The sequence below is a fragment of the Saccostrea cucullata genome, unplaced genomic scaffold (genome assembly GCF_032062105.1).
Source record: "Saccostrea cucullata isolate Sc308-1 unplaced genomic scaffold, CSIRO_AGI_Scuc_v1 ctg709, whole genome shotgun sequence".
Classification (NCBI taxonomy): Eukaryota; Metazoa; Mollusca; class Bivalvia; order Ostreida; family Ostreidae; genus Saccostrea; species Saccostrea cuccullata.
Window position 1 is genome coordinate 185274 of NW_026926516.1, and position 26138 is coordinate 211411.

At 32.1% G+C, this 26138-nt stretch overlaps 1 protein-coding gene across 3 annotated transcripts in view; it reads right to left on the reverse strand.

The window, feature by feature from the left end:
• The window catches only part of LOC134271920 (beta-arrestin-1-like), a 32776-nt gene extending 7239 nt beyond the window's left edge, over window positions 1-25537 (reverse strand). Inside the window, exons 1-7 of one of the 3 annotated variants that reach the window (XM_062754150.1) lie at window positions 25037-25537; window positions 8251-8281; window positions 7211-7271; window positions 5738-5979; window positions 4848-4907; window positions 1072-1139; window positions 451-586 (exon numbers count right to left, since the gene is read on the reverse strand). In XM_062754150.1, coding sequence (XP_062610134.1) covers window positions 451-586; window positions 1072-1139; window positions 4848-4907; window positions 5738-5979; window positions 7211-7271; window positions 8251-8281; window positions 25037-25068 — 630 coding nt within the window. In that variant the 5' untranslated portion in view covers window positions 25069-25537. Of the gene's footprint in view, window positions 1-450; window positions 587-1071; window positions 1140-4847; window positions 4908-5737; window positions 5980-7210; window positions 7272-8250; window positions 8282-14006; window positions 14186-18179; window positions 18335-25036 lie in introns of those variants that run through there. The other 2 variants (XM_062754148.1, XM_062754149.1) reach the window with 2 other exon arrangements.
• Between the last annotated feature and the right edge of the window lie 601 nt (window positions 25538-26138).

The following is a 26138-nucleotide window of genomic DNA, read 5'->3' on the forward strand; positions in this document are numbered from 1 at the left end:
ATTCTTACAGTGAACAATCATTCTACCCATCAACTTCCTTATTTGAAAAAAGGCAACTATTAACTTAACTTATAAATACGTATTCAATAACAAAGGACTATAGAAAAACCCTTGAAATATTTGGATATAATATGTGTTTATAAATCTTCTCTTCATACATTCATTGTTTAAATCTATGAGACAAAAGAAAGGCAAATGAAAAATATGTCTATCAACTGCTAAAGCAACCAATTTTGTGCTGATTAAAAAAATGCAGCTTCAACAACATTCTCCAAAACATTTCATCTCATTCTGGGTCACATTTAGAGGTACTGATTCACTTTAATTTACTCTTGCCTGTCAAGCTTTTGTCGAAACACTTTAGGGGTACACTGTCAACCCTATACCTACTTATATACATTTTATCGACATTATCTAGGTCACGTTTACAAGTGTGGACTTTTGACCTACTTCCTTGTCAAGCGATGCCTCTAATTTGATGTTTCCTGGACTCATCATGAAATCTTTTGTGGCTTCAGCGCTGGGCTGTGGAGCAGGTTCAACGGGGGCATATGTCAGCTTTCTTATCGCCAGGCGAACTGAATTCCTGTTCAATATAAAGAAAGAACAGTCAACTTTTTATTAGATATTTATATCCAGATTTTGCTTCTAACCATTTTTCTCTGTTGTAACCATAGAATTTTAAAGAAATATCACCTAAATTAAAAGGATTTTTTTGTGAGTTGTTTCTCTTATCCCCCTATTACATGTACATGTATTTTAAAATCTCATTTCAGAAGTTGATGAGTTGTTAATTGGGAACAAACTTAATGTAATGCATTGATGATACTTTAACATGAAAACAAACCTCCACGAAATATTTCATCTGCAAGGTGGAAACAAGTTTAGCGATGCTTTATCATAATGGTTGCAACTATAAGGACAAGTTAAATTGTCTCCCTTTTTTTTAATAGCTTTTTGAATTCAAGTTTCCTTTATTTCATAGATTTTAATCAAAGAGCTTTGGACATATTTGACCAATACACACATATATACCAGTATATTCATTATTTCTCCTTACAGAAACTCTACCTTTTATGTGGTTTTTCGTCGACATTGTCAGCAACATATGTCTTCAACTCATAGTCTACTCCACAGGGCTATATAGAAAAGAAATCGATAGACGATGAAACTTCACATGCTATTCTCCTTCAATGTATCAAAACCCCTAGGGAGGTGTGATATAAAGTGTGAATCTTCTAGCTCTTTATATTTCTTCAATTTCAAATCTATAAAGCTGTTACATGAAGATATGTTATGGAGATCACGAAGAATCTTGAAAAGTCTTTAAATCTGTCAATTAGTATATTGATTAAAATTAAGAAGCTTTTTTTTTATCCACCTGCAATTAAAAATTATGAAATTAAAAAAAAAAATAATTGAGTCATGGATAAAACTATAATTAAAAACAAACCATGAGTAATGTTGAAGAGAAGTATTTGTTTCAATATCGTATTTTGCGACTTGATTATCAGCAGCAATTATAAACAATGTGCATGCAATAACATTTATCTATTTCACTTAGGGAGAGTTTTATAAAGATTCTATGATGGTTCATAAGGATCTGCTTACAGGGCTGTTTTGCAAGAGACCATTATTTCATTAAATTAATTAGGTATTGACATATTTTCTTACAAATATACTAGCTTCTCTATTTCCCTAGACGTCAATGCCATGATAGCTCAAGGGGCTCAATGTCGCTCTTCAAACTAATGATTAAGGTACATAAGCTTCAGTTATTAATTAAAACATATCTTTGATAAAATTTCTACCCTGTATGCATCAAAATCTGATATATATGCCAATTTCTATAAAAAGAAGTTTATGTAGAGTTCATCAATATCTTGCTTCTGATTTTCAATAATTTGAAAAAATAATAAGTATTCATAATAAATATTCATTTAAAAGTAATTTGTGTAAACTGTTTAAATATGTCCATTCAAAGCAGAAAATTTATAGTTTCTGTATCAAAAAATTTAATTTATATTGAATCTGCAGACAGCTGAGGAAAAAAAATCAACATCAATATATCATGAGTAAGACATTAATGTGCCAACAAAATCTGTTGTCATCATCCAAAAACAAATTGTTTCCATGTGGATTTTAATAACTTTTTTATACCTTTCATAACAGCAATTTTTTTTTTACATATTAACCAGTATAGTGCAGAAGAGCTATTTTCTTGCTTTATCTATTTAGTTTACACCTATATATGTACATGCAGATCACAAAATTTACAGGAAAAGAATTTTATGAGGTAGAACCAATATTTGCCCTTCAAATCAAAATTTGAATGAGAAATCTTTTACATGAATATTGTTCTAAACCAAAGGCATATCTGCATACTTAAAAGCTGTAAATATTTTCCTCAGTCATATGACTCTAAACATTAGAGATGACATCCGGAAAAAGATGAAAATTCAAAATGTCCATGACTTATACAGTAACAAGATGTGTTTGTGAAACACTGAAACCCCATTATTACAGACAGTTTATGGTGAGGGCTGAGGCTTTTTGAATGCAAGTCAAACTCCCAGGTTATGGTCAATAGGTCCAATTTGTTGGTATCTAATGGAAAGTCTTGTCACAAGGAATATACCCGTGAAGTATGAAAGCCCTTGTAATTTTATGATATGTTATATCCAAGGATAGTCTTTTAAAAGTGGGTCAAACTCTAAGGTCAAGGTCAAAAATATTAATTTCAATTGAAAGTTTTTGTCACTGTGACAGTGAATACACAGTGAAGTGTTAAAGCTCTAGCACAGACTTATCAAAAGTTATGGCCAAGGTTAGAGTTCGTGTACTTTTGTAAAAAAGGGTCGAAGTTCAAGGTAAAGGTCAAGACCTGAAAAAAGGTCTTGTAACAAAATACAGATGTGAAATATGAAAGCCCTTGTCCCACCCAATAAAAAGTCATGAGGAAGGTTTAAGTTTTTGTGGACAAACATACAGATTTGGCAAAAACTATATACCCCCAAATCTTTGATTATGGGGTCATAAAAATCTCAGTCTATATAATTCAAAATAACATCTATGAGCTATACATATATAATCTATAGGTTTTAAGACCACCACAAGATGTTCTTCTATTGATCTGTATCCCCCAGATTACGACATCTGTTGTCACTTTTGGTCATGTATCAATCTGTTAAACTGTCATCTAAACCAACACTCTGTAGTCTTATTTTGTACCATTTGTCGTGGCTTTCTTCCCTGTAGCTTTCTTATTTTGAAATAAAAGATCGATATTTTCTTTTCCCCTTTTGACATCATGTCTATTCTATTCTATATACATACTGCATACATATAAATAACTCGAAAGCTGTGTTTTATTACACATTGTGTGAAAAACTTGCATTTTACGTCTGCAATGCTACGCATTTAACGATCGAGATGTACGTCACACTGTTTGTTTGAAAAAATAGATTTAAATTAAACTTTTTAAGTAACATGAGGTTAAAATATTAATAATGTAAATAAAAGCACATATGTGCTAATTAGTAATTTTGCACTTTACATTGTGACGTAATATATATCTTCCAACACAATTCTTATTATGCAACAATTACTACCTGACTAAGAAAAAATATTGAAGATGGAGTGATTATAAACTTTTGATTATTAAACACTATAGCCAATTTTTTTAAAGTTGTACACAAACTGAATTTAGGGATTTATTTTAGAAAACAAAAGAAATCAAGCTCCAATATTTTTAAAATTATGTCTTAGATATAATGTATTTGATGTAACATAAAGGGTTTTTTTTTTACCCAAAGGTTGTATAAGAGAAATTCAATACATTTTTTTTATAACACGTTCCGAGATTTCATTTATTTTCAGAGAAAGGGAAAACAGCCGTAAATTGATTCAGAAGTTGTTAACAATGTTGTCACAGGTTATACTTTTAACTTACATGCTTTTAAGATTTGCTATTACTTATTATTTGTCTAAAATTCTTTAATAGTGAATCACAAATACCAAGTAAATAAACAATGTGAATGATAATTCAATAAAATTTATTTTAATTAACCATCTGAAGTTCCCTACCCCACCCTATCCCCAGAGTCAAATCAAAATATGTACTAACTGATCAAAGTAACATTGGGACAGAGAGACATATTAATATTGCAGTAAATTACAAAAAAATATATATTAGCTTTTTATCTCACAAATTCATTACGGAATTCAAAAATAAATTGAGAAATCGTGGCAATAAATTAAAATCAGCTGTTAAATCAGATCAACTCCCTAAGGAGTGGAAGTTTTTGAAAAACAATTTGCAGACTTGAATTAGGGAGTCATGACTTGGAGATAATCACAAACAGGATGTTATGTTGTCAACAACAAACATGGCAGAATCCCATTGTGACCTAAAAATTGCTTCAAATACATTTTCAGGGCTTTTTTATTAAAATTCTCTTATCCATTTTCTGATATTTTTTAAAATATGTTTTCTTTAACATAAATTTTTACCAATTAAATGAAACAAAAAAACAATTTTTTTTTCAGATTCTTACTTAAACCTTTTCTGTTTGGATAGCTACAATAAAATAGCTCTCCAACCTCCCAACCCCCCAAATAAAAGGGGGAGGAGGCTACATTATTGCAGCAAGTGTTTGGAAAAAAGATTTTTTTTTTTTAAATTAAAAATATTTGCCATATCCTACAAGTGACATGTATAAAGGAAAAATGCAATGTGTTTTTGACATTTTGAGCTTCAGATGACTGATGTCCTCTTGGGTCTCTTAGTCTGAGATGACGGGTTTGTTTTGAGACTTCTACCTCAGACACATACTCCTAACTCTTACCTTGCCTGTGTCCCCTGGGGCTGGCTGGAGAGTGACAGAGGCTGGGGCATTGGGAGGAAGCTGGAGGGAAAAAGATAAATACTGGTCATTAATTGAATATAATCTTAGCATTAATGTGATGTCAATACTAAATATTAACCTATAGGGTGAAACTGGGTAATTTTGAACTACTTATGAATCACTTACATTTCCTGTGAAAAACAAACAAGACACCACAGTGATATAACTGTGATATCATAAGCAGGAACTGAGAAAATATATTGACAAATTCTTTTTTTTTAGTACTGAATAGCAGACAAGAGGCTCAAGGGCCTTAAGGGTCACCTGAGTATTATATATTTACAACACCAAGAAGGATCTGTATAACAAAAATCAAAATAAATGATGAATTAAGGACTGTTGCCCAATTAAAATCAAGAGAAATAGGATGATCTGGATTAATAAATTAGTTAGTGTAGTACTTGGAAAACAAATCATAAGGTAATTTAAATTTTGCAAAACAATGACTGTTTGAGCACATGCATTGAAGCCATCTCATTCTTTTTTCACTTTGCCTCTCTTGATATTTGAAGAAAATTTCATTGTATCACCAAAATCGGTAAAAATTGGTCCAACTGATTTATGAGCAGATGCGGAAAATATCTGATAATTTACAAACGTCTGACAACGTACAAATCAAAATGGGTAGTGATATCTGTGACTCAGGTGACCTTACATTGTAAATAAAATATGTAAGGAAATTTTTCTCTTATTTAATTTCATGGTTTCATAAATCCCATTGAGATTATTCAACTTAATGCACCCTTTTATGTATTTTCATTCATTTTATGCAGTATATCATGCCGACATCATTCCTAGGACATACTCTATGACTTCATTGCTAGTTTTACCTCAAAGAAGAAAGGATAGGCATTGGATCCTAATTTCCTGATGAGCCGCTCCTGTAGATTTGTGAGGGGTTTAGCTTGATCCTCCACTGGGGGGTATACCTGAAAATTGGCCAAGTAAAGGTCTTTTCTAAAAGTCAGACCGAGAACGTCCAAATCTTCACGTCCATAACGAAATGCTGCCAACACATGGGCGAACACTTTCCTTCCTTGTAAATAATCGGGGTCAACCAGAACTATTCCATCTACAAATGAAGAAAACAACATTATCATATTGTAAGATTTTTTTTTTCGCAATTATTCTGCATAAACTAAAAACTAAGAGGAGGGGGGACATAAAAAAGGTATAATTAAGTAAAAGTTAAATCTTACAAATATCATCAAAGGAAGATAAGTTGTCATGGTCAAGGAAACTTTTGAATTTATAAAAATTAATATTCCAATATACCCGGTATGAGGGGTAGTTATGAGTGAGTGTTAAGAAGTTTTTTTTTTTAATTCCTTATGCATTGAAAACCTTTTCAAGGTTTAATTATGGTCAGTAAATGATTTTTCTGTGACCTGTCATAATCAAAAAGTCAGAAGATTCATTTAAATGGTAATTCATAGGTTACTCTGCCACTCATCTTGGGTTAACTAAAGCACTGTGTATCATTATTATAGGAAAAAAATACCATACTGTAGATTGCCAAATTATGGAAACACAATATTTTTTCCAGATACAGTAAAACTCGTTTAGTACGAACACAGATAGTGTGCATTCATGGATATAGCGAAGGTTTCTTGGATCCCCCATTGTAAAATTTTAGATATTCCCTATACAGAGATATAGTGAAGTAATTTTTACACGTCCAAGTGACTTCATTATAACAGAGTTTTACTGTATTTATTTAGTACTTATATGCCACACAAAATGTTTCACAAATTCTGGCTAGTCAATCTCCAACAAAACAAAAAACAATAAAAGTGCGAAAAATAAATTTGTGAATAAGTCATTTACAATTCTGTAATGCATTTTATGCTGACATAAAAAATTGTCTGTGCATGTCCTTAATATTATTTTTAGCAAAAATTACATGCCATAAACATGATAAATGTAAAATCACCTGATTACTTTTTTCACATTATAAGCAAAAAATCTAGACACGAATGTTCACACCCCTAACCAACAGTACAGTACATTTGATAGGATTTCGTTATTACAATATCAAAGGTAATAGGTTCAAACAGGTTCATGTATGTACCTTTATTTAAACAAGAATTGGACATAGAAGTACATTATAAAATCCAATACATTGGCTGTATATACCCAGTATCACTTTTATTACAATAAATTTTAAAGAATATGAACCTATAATTTTCGTAAAAGTGCACAATATTCTAAAGATATCAAGTTTAAAAAAAGAATTTTAAAAATGCACTTTATAAATTTTATAAAAGTACACAGAAATTTACTATTACTAGAGAGTGCCTTACCAATAGGGTCTATATGAGTTAAGTGATCAATGAAATCTCGTTTTCCCAGGTACGTTGTTATCTGAAAAAAATTTTAAAACATTATCGTTTTCCAATGAACTCCAAAAAACTATCAAGCTTCATGATCAATAAAATTATAATCTTGATTGCCACAAGAAATTATTACACTTAATTACTCTTCTCAATTAGAATCACTCATATGAATTAATTTTTATCGATTATTTGCCTTTCAGTCAATCTTGGATGAATTTATTATTTTATGCATCTTAAATTTTTCAATTTTTTTATTACATTTTTTTTATTTTGGTTGAAAAATTTTGAAAGAAATCAAAAGAAGCCCACATGCAACAACACTCCATTTTCATGTACATCAATTTTTTTTCATGGACAAACTGCACTTTAAGTTTCTTTTATATAATATGGAGATATGATTCCTCAGACATTAGCATAAAATTGATAACAAATAATTGCATTTCTATAACAAACTAGAGCATGGAGAATTGATGCAAGTAAATCAAAATTCTCTCACGACTTGCACATTATGACACCTGCTCTTGTTGATATACAAGAATCATTTTTGCCTCCGTTATTTCAACAATCATATTGGTTCTCCATTTTATTAATCTTTAAATTAAATATAAAATTTTCCCAATCTGAACGATTTAATTAAAAAAAAAAACATCCTAGATCATGAAGGAAAGTGACAGACAAATTAATCTTCCTAAAATCTTTTTATTTAATATATTTTCCGAGTCATTAATAGCAAAACATAAACATGCAATTTCTTATAAAGAAAATATATATATAGGTATATGCACTTTCTTTCTTTCATGAGCTACAGCTGACGAAAAACATAAATTAAAACCATAAAAATAAAATATGGAGCATATTTTGTGAATCAGAACCCAGTTAGATATTATCTCATTGAAAGCATCTAACCTTGAAATTGTTAATCACGCTATAGCAATTACGAAAACCTTGAAGTGATGATTTATGTTTTTTTTTGTTTTTTTTTTGATTCAGTATTGAAATGTACACACCTTTCCATTTGGGCTTGTCTTTTTAAAAACCCTGAAATGAAACAAAAATGTTTTTTTTTAAATTCTTATTAGGTATATTTTAGAAGTGTAAAATCATTCATACTGTACTGAACATGCTGTATATCAATATGCATGAGTCTGTTTTTGAGCTGAGCAGTATATATAGATAATACTAATTGTACACTTTCACAATAAATTGATATTTATATAAAGCTGATATTCCAGAGAAAAGGGACTGTTCAATATCTTAATCATATTACACAAAGCACTAATATTTTCATCAATTTTATGATATACTTTATGTATGTCTTTTAAATTCCTAGGAAGTTTAAATCTTCTAAAAAGAAAATTTTCATACACTCCGGTACCATATATCACTATGTTTTTCCTGCTTAAAATTGCAACCAAATTAGGATTGTGTCCCCTGGTAAATTTTGTTCAAGTGTCTTTTTTCAAAATGCTGAAGAATTTTTTTTTTATTCATTTCTTTAAGTAAGTTAATAATTATGCATTGTATAAAGAAGAGACAAATTAACAATTCTTAAAAGCAATCCTGGCAGAAACTGCCTATCTTGGAGAGTTTGGCAATTTTTCTCGTAAGTGCCATCATCACACATACTCTTAGAAAAATATAAAACTTGATGTATACCTCTTAAAGAAGAACTATAGTAACTGCATTCTTGTAGAAAGATTTATCATCAGACATAAAGTGAGCTTCTAATTCTGATTCTAGAAATTTTCACAAGACAAGGAAATAGTTTTAACAAAAAAAAATGTAAATAATGACTGTACATTGTACACATGATTTCATCTGATTTTTTTTAACACTGTTGATTTCAAAATTCAATTGATTTATGATCGCCCATATATAAAATTAATCTCTTTTTTATGAGTGTGTGCACATAAAATTAGGTATGCAGAGATGTTCAAGTGTTTTGTTTCTTAAGCATGTGTGTTTTTATAGATCTACTATCTTCACAGAATGTCAATGCTTTCAGCAGCCCCTTGGAAGTTAATACATCATTATCCGAGCTCAATAATGTCTCAATACCAGAACGATCTGATGTTATACTCTTGTACTCAGTTGAGTACGGATAATGCAAACATTACTTATGGAATGAACAACCAAGTATTTCTACTTAAATGCTTATCAATTTCTAACAGCCGTAACAGTCTACTTCCACGATAATTTAAGAAACAGATGAAAAAGGTGTATTGAAAATATTTTGTGCACGCCTTAATTAACTGAATTTTCTTCAAAAACAAACACACTACCATCCACTGTAGAATTTGAACTTTTCTTATTAGCATCATTGGCTAATTATCCATCAGTTAATTATAACAGTAAATAAATGCAGACTTGCTCTTGCCCATTAACAAGTCTTATTTGGAGACTGTAAACAAACTATCAGTAAGCCATACAATTAGGTCAAAATGATTTTTAGTGACCATGCAATAATTCACAGGTCATTAGCTTTAACGTTCATTCCTTGAGAATATTTAGAGCCCTGGAGGTAATTCTCAATGCTGGACTATACAGCAGTTATTGGTTTTCTGTAATAAATGACCCACACTTTTACTGGAAACTGCTCATAAATCTGGGCCTCAATGTACCAATATACAAGGATTATAATGCAAGAGTAGATCCTAAATGAAAACCTGCAGTAAATAAGGATGAATATGTTTTGTACGTGGCAAAGGGCCAAATGAGTTTACAAGCATAATCTAATGGAATATCGTTACCAATAACACCCCCCCCCCAAAAAAAAATCCTATTGCTTCTTGCAGTGTTTCATCACTCCCCCCCCCAACACCACTTTCCAAGACCTCTGACAATCAGGAAATGGAATCAACAGAATCTCTAACTACTTCTTGCACTACTGGAAATTTAATTAAAAAACAATGTTCTTAGTACAAGTGTTATCTCAAAATTTGTGCTTGTACATGTCAATTGAATAGAGTCGATCATGCTGAAAATGCATTTATTTCCATTAAAAGTGTTGATAAAATTAGTATCCTCCCACACAGTGCAACAGCATGCATAAACTCTATACGTCAATAATAAGGCCTAGACCAGTATCATTAAGACTATAAATGGAGGGACCATTGCTGCACAATTAACCTCTAGGTTTCTGACCCCTGTCATTTTCCCAGGATTCTATCGAGACAACAAATGTAAACATAGAAGCCTGCACGTTATTGAGTGAGCTAATGTGAATTTTCCCTTGCAGTATCTGCAAGAATCTCATTCCCATCTTCCTTTGGTGAGCACTATTAAATTACAGATTTTGGTCTGATCACTGAAGTAATGAGCACAGATTTTAAACTTGATCAATTATAGATGACAGTTTCTCTCTGTTGACATTGCAGTCCCCAAGAATCAATAGTCCATAATGAGTTTCTCCTTAAAAGGATGGTGCTTAAAAGCTATGACTTTGATTTAAAGCATGTTCACCAAAACATAAATGCAAATTTAAATTAAAGAAAAAAATTACTTTTTATAGATTTCCAAAGAAAATTTTCTTAACAAGTAACAAAAACAAAATTTTGCCATGCATGCTGACTTCAGTATTACTGTACAGTAGAACTTGGATGTCTCAAACACTGATTTATCTGAAATACCCTGTATCTGTTGAATTCATTCAAAAGCTTTCTTTACCTTTTTGTTAATTAACTCCAACTTCTCAAATCCTTGAATATTATCTTCAAGTCTTTTCATGGTTCCATCAAGTTCAAGATATTAAAGTTTGACTGTATATTAATTATATTTGAACCATTAATTATCGAAACAATGATACTTCAGCTGCTTTTAAGTGGAATATTGTTATATTACATTCTCTTCTCTTCATCAAAATGTTGATAACTCATGGACAAAATATAAATATCGAAAAATCAATTACCTGCATTTAGGTGTTGTTGCTTTATTAACTGAAGGCATGTCCCAGAGAAGCAATTCCTTATCACTGTCTTATTATTAAGTCTCTTTTAATTAAGAATCACTATAAAGCTTATAAAAAAGGCAATAATTGCTTTGATGCTTTGTCAAGCAGTAAATACAGATCTTTATCAATTTTCAAATTGATTTTTTCTTCTGGTTGCAATTCAGCTCCAGAGAGAAATTCTTCTCCAGAGTCAGTTAATAAAAGGTGATGACCATTATAATTACAGAATCCGAACAGCTAAAAACAATGTTTTGCAGGGTCTAAGACTGAACTCAATTAATGACAGAAGATTGAACATGATATCATCTTCATGAAGTCCAACATCAAAGTCTATCACTTTCCAATAAGGAAAAAAAATTCACAGAGAGAAGTCTTGGAACAGATCTGGTTTGTGATTTCACTAAGGAAGACCTTTTGATGACAAAAAGTTTATCTGTCTTTGCCGCTCTGAAGCCTGATCAAGATGCTGAAACAAAGTGTCTGGTCACAAGATATAACCGTCAGGGTTTCACACCTCAAAGTGACCAAACATCGGTCCATCTGGCCAATGAGACCGCTGGCTTGGTGTTAAATTCTTATGAGATGGCTTTCTTCGATTTCCATGGTGATGAAAATTAATTAAGCAGGATACGTTGTCATGTAATGGATGGCAAAGTTAATAAGCAGCTGATCCGATTGACGTATTATATACCTGCCAATCTTACCTGCTTGTCAACAGCAACTATTTTTAGACTCCCAAATCACCCCTGACCTTGTAAAATATCCTATTTAATGTTACATGAATCCCTAAGGATTGTTTATAGAGTGAGGGGCGGGGATTTTACATTTTATTGATATCAGTTCAATTTGTATTGTTCAGATCATGTTGGTTCCCTAAAAACCTTATCAATCACTTTCATGTTCTCTACAACTTTGAATCTCTACAATTCTTAAAAGATAATTTTGGTTCTCTGAAAATCTTTTAAAGCACTAACTGGTTCTCTACAACACTTATAAATCACTTTAGTGCTTCTCTACAACACTTATAAATCACTTAGGTTCTCTACAACACTTATAAATCACTTAAGTTCTCTAACTCTTATAAATCACTTTAGTGCTTTGATCTCTACAACACTTATAAATCACTTCAGTGCTTCTCTACAACACCTATAATTCACTCAGGTTCTCTACAACACTTATAAATCACTTAAGTTCTCTAACTCTTATAAATCACTTTAGTGCTTTGATCTCTACAACATTTATAAATCACTTTAGTGCTTCTCTACAACACCTATAATTCACTTAGGTTCTCTACAACACTTATAAATCACTTAAGTTCTCTACAATCACTTTAGTGCTTCTCTACAACACTTATAAATCACTTAAGTTCTCTACAATCACTTTAGTGCTTCTCTACAACACTTATAAATCACTTAAGTTCTCTACAATCACTTTAGTGCTTCTCTACAACACTTATAGATCACTTAGCTTCTCTACAACACTTATAAATCACTTAGATTCTCTTCAACACTTATAAATCACTTTAGTGCTTCTCTACAACTGTCTTATAAATCACTTTGCTTCTCTGCAACACTTATAACTCACTTTGCTTCTCTACAACACTTATGAATCACTTTGCTTTTCTACAACACTTATAAATGAATCACTTTGCATTTCTACAACTCTTAATATAGAGCACTTTGCTTCTCTTACAACTCATACAGATTACTCTAGTTTCTTGTTCTCAGATAAAAAATAATGTTATTAAGCAGACATGCATTATAACCTATCAGATTAAATCTATTAAGAGGCCGACTGCAGGTCTGGATCCATGCCTGATAATAATGCATCCCCTGCTGCAATTTTTCTTATATATTTTCTGAATCATTTGTGTTTCTGTAGGACCTGGTTATTCAATAAGATATTTTATACACCAGGGAGCACCAAGATAGAAAGCTGAGGCTGCAATACATTTAATAACTGCCTCTACTGTATATGTCATATTGTAATATGAAAGAACTCTGATATCAAATCTGTATTAAACAAAAACAATCTGCTCAAAAACCTTTTTTTTTCTTCAAGATTCAAACATAAGAAAAAGAGTTTTGAGTTCCGTTATTGATATAATGCCACTGAAATGAACTTTTATGTAATTTTGTATATTTTCTTAGCACATTTTTTTTTCAGTTAATCCGATGTGGATGAAAAATATGGAAGCTTGTTTGACATTTCATTATATAACAGCTTAATGATGTTTATGGTAACTGTTTATAGGTGTGATGCTGTCAACCCTCACCATGGTGAAAATAAAAAAAAAACTACACATCAGCTTATAATCAGTTGACATATCTTTCACAACAAGTAGTTTGAAATGCAATTAAAACTCATAAACAAAAACACTGAGTGAATTGCCTCCCCTTCAATTAAAATTCAAATCAAATCAAAAGCAGAGGACATAGTTTATACTGCATGTTTATATACTTAAAAAAAAACTAGCAAGAAAAGAAAGAGACCTGGTTAAGAAACAGGAATTATCACCTTTCCAAATAAAATAAAATCAAATCATCAGCAAACCAGAGGACATACATGTAGTTACATTGGAGGATTTAGAGTGGGGCCCAGCATACCGCCTCTCTTTCCTGCCCAAAATAATAAATTTTACTACATCAATTTTTTTTTGTGGCTATGGGCCCCTATCCCGACCCCCCCCCCCCCACCTTTTTCAAGATTTCTGGATCCGCCTCTGAAATAATGTTTATAGATATAATGTTTACTGTTCATATTTAAGAGAGAAAAAAAACTTCTCTGCAATACACTTCTAATCTGAATTTTTACCTGCAATCAAAAGAACTCCAGTCCGTTACAGCAATATCACTCATCTATATACATAAATACGGAAAATTTGAAATCCAAGACAACTGCATTCACAAATCTATTTACATTTTTTGTCGCAACCAGATTCGTAAACAAAATCCTTCTATGACCAGTGCATCTTCAAAAGAAAGCGAAGAGTGCACCATAATGCCTTTCCCTTCAGCACACATAGCATGTGGTATCTGTGTAATTGCGTTTTGTCGAGGACAAACTGTCAGCAAAGTCTTGGGTATATTATAGTCACAGACACACTCTCGAAGGTCATTACTTACTCTGCCAAAATACATATACATTCGACACTGCCAAAATGCAAATCAAGACACAGCATGGGGGCAGCGTGCTAAAATCAAACTCATCACCATGCACACCATGATCTTTTAGGAATTATCGTGATTTTTACTTCTTTCTCCCCCCGGTGGGCCTGATGGAGAGAAAGGAGGTACAAATTCCTTTCATATTTCATGTTTCTAAGTCAAGAGCATTAAAACCCCCTCGCTGAATAATCAGAGAGAGAGAGAGAGATTACAGCAAATAAGGGGAAGTAACTCATGCTGTTGAAGATAAAGAAGAAAATGTACACGTACAATACAAATTACTTTGAATCAATACCTGGAAATTTTTGTGTCCCAACATGTTACTGCTTAGGCAATATCTTGAACAAATAAAACATTTTAAAAATATTAGATTTTAAAATATAGTAATTTTCAATATTATTTCAGCATATTTTATTGAAAGACGACTATAAATACAGTTTTATACCCTTGGTTTTTTAATGTTGAAGAGACTTGTTTTAGAAGCATTTTTCAAATTTTATTGTAAATTATAAATTAAATTAAAATTGATTACTGAAACGATAAATTGCCTCCTGCTGCCCCTTATTTAGAAATCCCTTTTATATCTGACTTATAAAAATGTTATGCGAATTCATTTTCTAAGGAAATTATTACCCCTGTCCCTTATTTAGAAATCCCTTTTATATCACTTATAAATATGTTATGTGAGTTCATTTTCTACAGAAAATTATTACCACTACCTGTTTACATCAGACATCATATTCACACATCCCTTCCAACATGAAATTATTTCTCATTGCTGATGATAACTTTGTGCATTACCGGTAAGACAATTTGCCAAATTGCATGTCAATAACTTAATCGTTAATAAATATGATTTACAATTTATACAAATCACTTAATAAATACATTGTGACATATGATGTAAAGAAACTTTGGAATGACTAGTTGAAGTCTTCAATTTTTCTTGTTCACAATTCATTTCTTGAAGTCATTAAGAAATGATAAAGATTCAACTGTTAATGAATTGCGTACATGCTATTATTTTCGATCCCAGCATTTGTATCCAGAAATGTTTACTACAGCACCTAACCGCCTTTCATGCGCATCCCTAAAATAGGTTTTTGCGAGTAACGTACATCATTTGATCAAATTTGTGACGATGATTCCATCTGTTGCATGCTACATCTCCTGAACCCATTGATCAATGTTCAGTAAATCTACTTTGGTCATCATGGAAAAAATCATCGTACAAGAGGAAGCATGTAAGCAGATTGGGGCTGAAGTAATGCTTATTTAGTACTTTTAATACATGCTTAGCATGAGTAGAGGATGAAGGTATAATAGATAAAAAAGATTCACGTGGAGGAAAATGCTTTTTTTTTCTTGGAAGTAATGCATTTATAAATCCATTGTGCGTAAAAAGTTGCGTAACAATATGGTTCGGTACTAAATGTCTAAATATATCTAATTAGTAATAACAGAGATTAAATTAGTCATTTCTCAATCTGAAATATCAGGAGATTTAGTCCCCATGCACTGAACTTTGCCTAGAAACTTCATTTTTTATGTCCAAGTGAATAAATTCTAAGAATACAATTGACATATGATTACCAAATTAATACAGTTAAACTTTGGTATCTCAAACACTAATATCTTGAATTCGATGAATATGTTAAAGTCATTTGGGAGTCGCAACCACTTAGTGACTTGGTCCCCTGCATGGCGCGGTGGTTAGCAGTATATCGCGAGGTAAGGAGTTGATCCTTAGGTCGTGGGTTTCAATACCACTGTGGGACGTAAAGATTGGTCCTTCGGATGAGACCGTATAAACCAAGGTCTGGTGTCGCAGTAGGTGCTGGTGCAAAAAAGATCCCTCAATCCTGCTCACAAAGGTCTTAGTCTCCATATGAGTTAAAAATTCTCCAGAGGGACATTAAACAACATACAAACAAACAATCAAAAACTAAAGTGTCTTACTCTTTAAAAGTATTATACCCTGAAAACCTGAATCCTCAGTTATTATGAAGTTTTTTCCTTGGTCCCATAAAGTTCAAGCTATCAAAGTTTGACTGTGTATACAATGTATCAATACTGCAATTGTTTACAGAACACTGCCACTGAATGAAGAATCAAGGAACTACTGTATTTACTGTATACATAGTATACAGGGAAATTTTTGCTCCCATTTAATTTTTACCCCTTTAAGTAACAAATGGGTAAATTTAAAATGAGACAAATAATTCAAAATAGAAGAAGAAATTTCTAAAATACAACTGTGTATGGGCAAAATTTTTAAAAGGGGGCAAAATTGTTTTCATGTGAGAGGGTGAAAATAACTCTTATAAACACGAACTTCAATATCCTTTCAATCTCATTTTCACAGATTTTCCCTTCAACACCTCCTTGAGAAATGAATCAGCAAAATAGAAAGGGTACTTTATCGGCTTAAATTAACCTGTTCAGTTATAAATCTACTCAAGTGTGCATGTTCATCTATCATCAGAGAGATATTTGTGAAATAATGAAAATATGTCCATCATTGATGTTCCCTCACACTGAATCTGGTGACAAGCTGACTGACCATTAATAGTCCACGCTGTCAGAAGCTCTGGAATCTGGACACTGGAAAATTCATCATGTTCATTATCCATTGACTAGATACAGCTTTGAAGACTAAGCTGTATGAGTTATCCATTATTATCCTTTAATTATCATGATTATCATCCTTACATTTCAAAACAAATGTCATAAAGGCCAATTTCAAAACATTGGGGGAAAAACAAAGTAATATTTTAAAGGGGCCTGGACACAGTTTTAACTGATTTTTTAAAACCAATTTTAATGTTTACAATTCCTATCTAAGGCATCATCTATTGATTAGCAAAAATTTGAACATCATTTGTTGATTAACAAACAAGATACAGAACTTAAAGTTCTTCATAATGTAAACAAGGCTCGTGCCTTGTTTTTGTTTACATGTAGAAAATATCATATTTATAACACAATGAAGTTCAGCAAATCAATAGTAACTGTCGAATCGTATTTTAAATTAACTTTTATTTGAAATTATCTACTTTGAACAAACATATATTAGTATATTAACCTGTGTAAACAAAAACATGCCACTAGCCTTGTTTACATAACAAAGGTTTGGAGTTCTAAATCTATCTTGTATCTGGACAACTGGCGTTCAAATTTTTGATGACCATTAGACAGATTCTAGTTAAATATTCGTAAAAATGGAAAAATAAATTTTGAAATTTTAGCTGAAACTGTGTCCATGCCCCTTTAACCTATTCATCGATTCTTAAGTTTAAAAAACAAGGACAGTTATGACCGACCATCCACTAACATCACTAATTAAAATTGATTGAAAAACTCTTAAGGTTATAAATATGACCCATCCAATATTATCCCTCTGTTGAAAAAGGTTATATGACCCATACAGAATTTATAATCCTAAGACCTTCAGTTGAAAAAGGTTATACACTGCATGACCCATCCAATATATCCCTAAGTTGAAAACCAAGATCATATATGACCTATCCACTATATTCCTGAGGGGTAAAAAAGTAATATGGCCTATAATCCACTATATTCATATATTGGACAAACACTTGGGCCAAGCAAAACATACACTTTTAAATTATTCATTTTGAAAACAAATGAAATTTAGTCCCCAAAATTCCTACTGATACTTAATTCTCAATTCAAATCTGTGCCCATGTGAATACATATCTGAAAACATCTCCAAAAACAAAATATTTAAACCATTCCTCATATCTCCCTACATAATTCAAACAAAAACTACAATGTATGCCCAATCTTCAAAACATACCTCTGAAAACTCAGGTCATGCATGTACAGTGCTGCATTAGACTTCCCTTTTTTGTAAGCCTTGGTCTTAGAATCGTGAGATTTCCTTATCTCTGGTACAAAGTTCTTATTGAACAGCAGCATATGCATTATGAAGCTCCATTAAGGCCGTGTACACCGTCTGGAGCCATTATTCTGTTTTGTGTATATAGTCTCTGACATAAGTGATAATCACTCTCATTAGCAGCCCAGTCGAAGAGAGCTTCTTTTTTGCAAAACAACTTTAAATTGTTGACGAAAACCTTAAATAACTTTTCAAAATATTTATATAAATTAGTCAGATTTACTAGACAATATTGGATATGAAGACTCCAACTGTGCAGTTTCCTAATATTTATTTCCATATTTATAAAATCAAATTTATACAAAAATATAGCCTCCTACAAAGCAGCTTTTATTAAACTGAAGAACAATGTTGATAAACAATGCATACGTTATTAGACAATATAATTGCTTTTATATAGACACCAACAGCTAGCATCTGACTAATAATTCTAATATTTCAAAATTTAAATCAAATTTACACAAACAATGAAAAAAGCATTTTTTAATAACTTCATTTTTTTTAAATATTTGCCTGAATTATCAGATTTAGATTATATATGGGATATGGCCTGCATGTAACAACTTTTAGCATTCCATATTTTAATCCAATTTCTACACTCTTGGCCCCTTTATCAACATACCTTTCGAAGAACAACAGCCATATTTCATACCTGTTGATTTCTATCCATTACAACAGGCTGGTTATTAAATACAGTAAATCCTTGTTATCACAACCTAAATGGGGCTGAGAAAAAACTAATATATTCAAGGATTCAAAATACAAAGTGAAAAAGTGGTTGCATGGGACTTCCAAATTATTTCAACTATCCATGGTAAAGGAGGTAAATGAGATACTAATGTTCAACCATATATACCGTATAATCCTTATTAACCGTCCCTGCCCCTATAAGCACCCCCTTAGGTCTTTTTCAATTGTCAGGAAATAAGAGCCCCCCCCCCCCCCTCTCCTGTGCAGTGATTAAAATCAACTAGAATTGTATCAAAAAATTGAAGAAAGTGAAAATGAAACATGTCTATTATCCAATTTCTCAATGGAAAATGAATAATTTAGCATACTTTGGGTGGATTAGCTTCACTTAAGGTAAAGTTAGACATTATTTTAGTGGTTCCTTTTATCAATTTTTTTTTTCAAAAGATTTTTTGAAATTAAAATATGACATTAAATATTATAAAGAGAATACCATATACCAAAATAAACCAAAATAACCGCCACCTTTTTTGCAATTTTCTAACCGCCGTATAATAGGGATTATACGGTATGTTCAATCTTTTAAAAAAAAAAGGGTATTTAGTGTCAAGGAAGGTGGAATTCTAAGTTTTAAAAGGCACTGAGCTAATTTTTTTTTTTTAGAAAACTGACTCAAAATATCTTTTCTTCCTCATATATACAAAAAAAAAGTTATTCAGTGTCAATCTTATTTTAGCTCTGTGTTCAAGATTTTAAATTAACATTAACAAGAAACAAAAATTTTATTGAGAGGGAGGGGGGGGGGCATGTATGCATGGACATGTATTCAACCTACATATAAAATACTACAATTATTAAAAAAATCTTGGACATCTATAATTTGAACTACATGTACTTAAATAACAATATGTGAATGATGATCGAAGCCCCACTCACTGATATCAAAACCACAGACTCTTAATATACCTGCATGTTATGCAAATATAAACTGCTCTAGGCCAAAATAAAAAAATACTCTTGTTTCCTGTCACCCGATCTACCCTACATTTTACCCTCCGACCCTAAAAGTTTTTATTACATTTTCATTTTTTGGGTGACTATTTTCCTAAAATACTAAACAAATGCTTAAGTCGACCAACAATATAATTATACAGAACTAATACATCACAAGTGTACAGGATACCTTTACTTTATAAATCTTCATTACCAAACTTGCTTTGTAAACTGTTAACATATCATTTTCTTGTTATTACATGATATATGTTCTTCAGTCATTGAGTTTTCAAAATAAAATTTTTTCTCAACCTACCTACCCTAATTTTTTTGGTCAGGGGACAGGAAACAAGAGTATATTTTCTTTTGGCCCTAGTTAAATGTCAACTGGATCATAGCTGTACAATTTTCAAGCTGGATGTGTATCAATTGAGTATTGACTTGTGCTTTATAAGAGAATCTGTTCAAACAGAGAGTTGATAATTCAAAATAAAGCAAGGATCGAGTCCTTACAAGATGGCAGTAAAAACAAAATAAATTGAATATTCTGAGCAACCTGCGAGAGTGTGACATCATTTTAATGAATGAGTGGGCGAAAGACAAGGAAAGAAGGAAGTACCTCGGATGTCGACTAAGAAAAGGAAGGGTTAGCTCAAAAAATTTTAAAAATTACACATCATGATGAGCATCACTGAGAGTTTCTCCAATGACAATTATTACTTCTGCCCTAATTCCTGCACTTATTGCACTGAATCTAATTTTTTGTGCTGTGCTCATGCATACTTGGTGACCTCGTTAAGATCTAGGTTAATTACAAATGCTGTAATTTCTCCTGTCATAATTTTCTGTGATGCATGTATGATTAAAAGCCATTGGTAAACATAATGCAGCTATGCACTACCTCGACTTTGTAGTATTGCAGTTTTCCAGAGAAATTATGTTGCATCAAAGACTTCATGAATAATAGAGCCATGCACACAAAACATGCTAAATCCAATCCTTTTCTGTAACATTTTCTTAATTTTCAAGGCTTTGATAGATTACATATATATTAAGTTTCTCCATTATTTAACATTACCTACAACAAAGTCTGATGCACTTTGCATTTCCACAAAATTTTCAGTAAACACTCGACTTAATGACGTAATGTTCATCCCACTTGGATAAACAAAAATGAAAGTATGTATAATATTTAATGGCATACTGTCAAATACAATATGTTTTGTTTTACTTCTAGTACGATATCATTAATGTAAAATTATGTAATGCAATGTTATAGCAAAGAGCACAGCAAATAGTAGTCATTTCTAGTAAATTTACAATCTGCATTGAATATCTGGGCCTGATCCATACACCATGTACACATCAGATGTTGAAAATCTATTATCATGTTTACTTTCATCTCAGGTGTGTAAAAAAAGAACAATTAACACAGCATCCCACTAAAACATACATAAGAGCACACTACATCCATTACTGCTCTCTGTTCATTAAGCACGAAGCTCTTGATTTTACCATTTTTTAGGGGGCATAACTCTTTCACTTAGTATATATTTCAACAATTTGAACAAACGTCCTGAAATGGGCAGTTAGACAGACAGACAGATAGGTAGACTAGGAGGAAACCTATGGTCCCCACTTGTTTCACCAGTAGGGGACTAATAAATATACCGCAACATGTCATTTTGGGGTCCCATAATTTTGTACAGAGTAATGGCTTCGATGTAAGAATGCTTCCTTCCCTTTTAGCTGCACATGCATTGTAAGAACTTCCTTTCTTCTATCATCATACCCCTGGCCCCAACGTTATAACGTAGGCAGTTCCTTATTGATCAGCAACTTTAATTTTTACAATTCTCGAATGCCTCATGCAATGCAATAATCAACACATTACCCTTAATATATATACTTCTCAAAACCATATTGGGTTTGAGGCGAAAGCCTATTTTTCTGTAAAATCCAGAAAATGATCTGTTAAAAAGGCAATACATTGTGAAGGCTTTGGAAATAGGAATTCCTCTCAGAATTTCTTGCGACGCTAGGAAATTCCCCTGGTATCGAACAGGAAGGAGTAGCAGGCAAGACAACGATTTGTCTTGCGTCTTCTTTATGACCATTTCTTGTCACCAAAATCTCGTTAGTTTTAAATAAACTCAAGTAAATGCCAGCATTACTGACATAAGAGTATCATAATTTTCTTGCAGTTAACGAGTTATTGTAAAAAAAAATGTTAAATGACTCGATCATCTTAGCTATTTGCATTATAATATTTTGTCAAGTTTTAAAATCTCTCTCTCTGAGATGAAATTTTAAAAACTCCTGAAAATCAAAACTTATTTTTTTCACTATACAAATTTTATATGGTTTTAAATATACAGAAAAAATATTCGAGTGCCACTGTGGTGTGAATATTATGCAATACTAAATAGATAAAACACAATCTTCACTTCAGCCAGCCCTCCTAGCATAATATAAACTCCTACTACACTTTATTTATGAAAACCTACAAGGTGCCAAGAATTCAAATACGTGCACACGACTCTGATAAAATTTCATATAATATCATGATTTTATCGAATTGGGAGGCTGAATATGAGATTGCATAATCTTCATCATTGGATTAAAATTGAGTCAATCTTCCAATTGAGTTAGACTGAACTACAAAAATATGATAAGAAAAATGTCATCCCAAACAAATCACAGCTTTCTTAGATGATAAAAATATTGGTAGTCAGTTTCATATTGAATTTTTTCTGTTGTTTAGTTTGTTTTTGAGTTGAACTAGCCCATAGTTTCAAAATAAAATTCAGCAACATATTATTGCATTTTTAATCCCAGGTAATGCAATTAAGTTGCATTTCTTAAGTTAACTCGAAGAGGATTCTCATGAAATTTATAGCACAGAGCATTTTTTTTTTCATCTTGTATTTATATATATAATTAGAAATAAAAAAAAATAACTATTCTCTATACATTTCAATGACTTATGCATATCATCATGCATATGAAATAAAGTATATGTCAAATATATTTTTACGAAAATAATTTTTACTGTGCACATGGTGCAATTGATGATGTTTCTCCGGATACATGATCAGATCATATTTTGTTCCTGAATGGAAGGGCGGGGAGGAATAACCTTTCTTTTCACTTGTTAGTTGTAACTTGTAATCATTTTTTTTTCAGAACAGTCCAGTCCAATACGAAAAATCGTAATATTACTAAAATTCGTAATATAAGCAATTTCTAACTCTTCTAAGAGTTACTTCCCTTTTTTCTGATACAACCTGCTTGTTATGTTTCATGAGAGATTATACGTCTCTGGTTTCATCAAATCATCGTGGATATGCATGCATTTTCTTTGTTTTGATGCATTTGATCCAAGTGCATGCAGAGTCAGAGCCTAGTGAATGTTGTACAAGTTATCCCCCGTAATATCTCGTTGTTGGAGATAAGGGTCTGATTTTTAGGGTAGACTTCGGGAAAAATATAGGGAATTCGGGGATTATAGAACACTATGACAAGTTCTAGGATACATTGAAGTTTTATGGAAAATTGTTCCCATCCCTGGGAAAATTCTTATATAAGAATAATAATACAAAATTTTCACTCACCCATTACTATTGTTACTTTCTTCTTGCATTTTCATACTTTTCGATAGACGTCACTGACCAAAATGACCACGTGATACTAGTACCATTGGGGCATAATGTATTTCTGACGTCATACTTTCCTTAACATCATTCAGTTTCTTTCAATGCTTAATTTTGTCTTACATTACGAAAACTCGTAATATAGTCTCTCACAACATGCTATATTACAAAATTTCGTAATTTAACTATACTACGAAAAATAGTAATATAAGAATAATATTACGATATTCTGTAATATTACGATTTTTCGTATTGGACTGGACTGCAGAAAGGGGGGTGGGTGGTGAGTGGGGGTGGGGTGGGGGAGCTAAAACTTTTCTTCTACAGCCTTTGGTCATCTTAAATCATTTCTAGGCTACTTGACTTGAGAAATTTTATTTCTAACACTACAAATTCAATGTCACTAGTAATGTATCTATTTATGAATCTGCACATATGTGGCTGAAATTTGGAATTCATGTTTAATTGGTGCTTACCAGATGAATAATGATTTCCGAAATGTGTAATATTTGTTAGTTAATGTGTTTGTACTATTGACTCCATGCATCCTCTCCTTGAAGTTAAGATCGTATCTCATTCTATAATTGTACTCATTATAAGACTTCACAAATGAACTATATCATGTATATGGGTCTTCGTGCTTATATATCACGTAGATATCATTTTGGAGTCTGTATGTCTTGCACATCTCAGTTTTCATATGCATGCATTACTCCAGGAAGAAACAGTCAACTCAGTAATTCAACTATTTTAAGTATCAACAAAAACATTGGTACTTATAAGAATATGATAAATGTGCACTTCATTTTTTCTTTTAGACATAAAGGTGTAGATCATAATTTCAATTTTAAAAAAAACACAACAGCAACAAATTAATACAACGTTTTATACTATTTTGCAATTGGTTTGCTTGTCAAGCTCTGTGTACACTATTTAGTGTTTTATCACTGATGATCAATGATTGAAAACGACAGCCTCTCCCTATTTCTTGTTTGCTGGGTTAACACTTTACAGTTTTTTCTGGGGAAGAAAGCTAGGTTTCAACCTCATTAGCACCTCCTTCTCCTTATTGTTATTATTGAATCAATGAATGACAAACATATCACAACCAATGAGGTTTTTGTGTCATAAATGAAAGCCAAGAACAAGGCACCACATGAAATGGGGGTGGGGTGGGTGAGGGGGGATAGGAAGGAGGGTACACAGAAAGTACTGGAGACAGTAGCATTATATCAACAGCTGGTTCTACTGTGTGTACGGTCGTTTATCAAAGTGACTGCAGACATGCACTGGACAGCACTTCCTGGCCAATAATTAGCTATTATTATGATTCCATTATCAACACGTGCACTTAGATCTATCTAATTATACACTTGCAAAACTCTTGACAAACACGCAAATGGGTAGACTTTTACTTACTTGGTCCCTGTGGGCCCGTTTTGGTTTGCCATGGTGAAGTGTCAGCCGATCTCCAAGGCTAATCTCAATCGCATCAGCAACTTGATTTAAATGTCTCCTTTAATACAAGCCAACGGATTTTTATCAGTGAACAAAAACACTCCACATTTCACATACAAACGCCCTTCGGCGCAAGATTTCAGCAACAAGCAAAATTGAACAGTCAGGCGCCTTGTTTAGTTGTAATGTAAACAAGGATTCATAACTTATTTTTCCTCGTTTCGTTTTTACCAACGTACGAGTCGAATCTTCATGGCGGATGATCGATAATTTGGCAGTCTCTCTCGAGTGATCTACTCTTTAGCTGTCCGTAGCACACTGGACACAATATAATATGTCATAAACACTGACCTTTCCTATTTGTTCAATCGGTCAATCCGTCTCTAATTGTGTCATATCATACCCTTGTAAAATAGCTAGAAATATGCCATTGATTGAAGAATGTCACGTGATAAAATCCTAAATATGTGTATTGTGACGTCAATCGAGGAATCCCCATCGGGCACCTGTTTTACGACAGAGGGGCTTTTCCGCTCCAACTCGCGGTTCAATAAACAAAATTTTCAACTACTTTCAGCGGTACTTAATCGTTTTTCTTTTCTTTGGTCACATAAAAATCAAAATTACTGCAAATTATGCAAATTATTAAGGGAAGTCTTTTTTTCGATGTGAGTTCACATTTGTTTTCGGGAATTGTCTAACATGAAATATCTTTAATTTTACTTTAAAAACATCATTAAAAGAGTTCTTCATTTATTTGCAAATTTGAAAAACTATGAATATATTGCGCTGTAATATAAGAATGAAAAAAAAAATGAATCAAGGAAAGCTTGCACAATCACATGCTGCGGAAAGGGAGGCAGCTCTTGAATACATATGTGTCAGTGATTCGTAAACTCTCTCTCTCTCTCTCTCTCTCTCTCTCTATTTATTTATTTACATAAACATATTTTTTTTTATTATCAAATGTTGTTTTATACCATAAAATAGTGTAGAAGACAGAACCATTAAACAATTCTTTTCTAAAATCGCCCGATGAATATATCTTAACAATCCTATATAA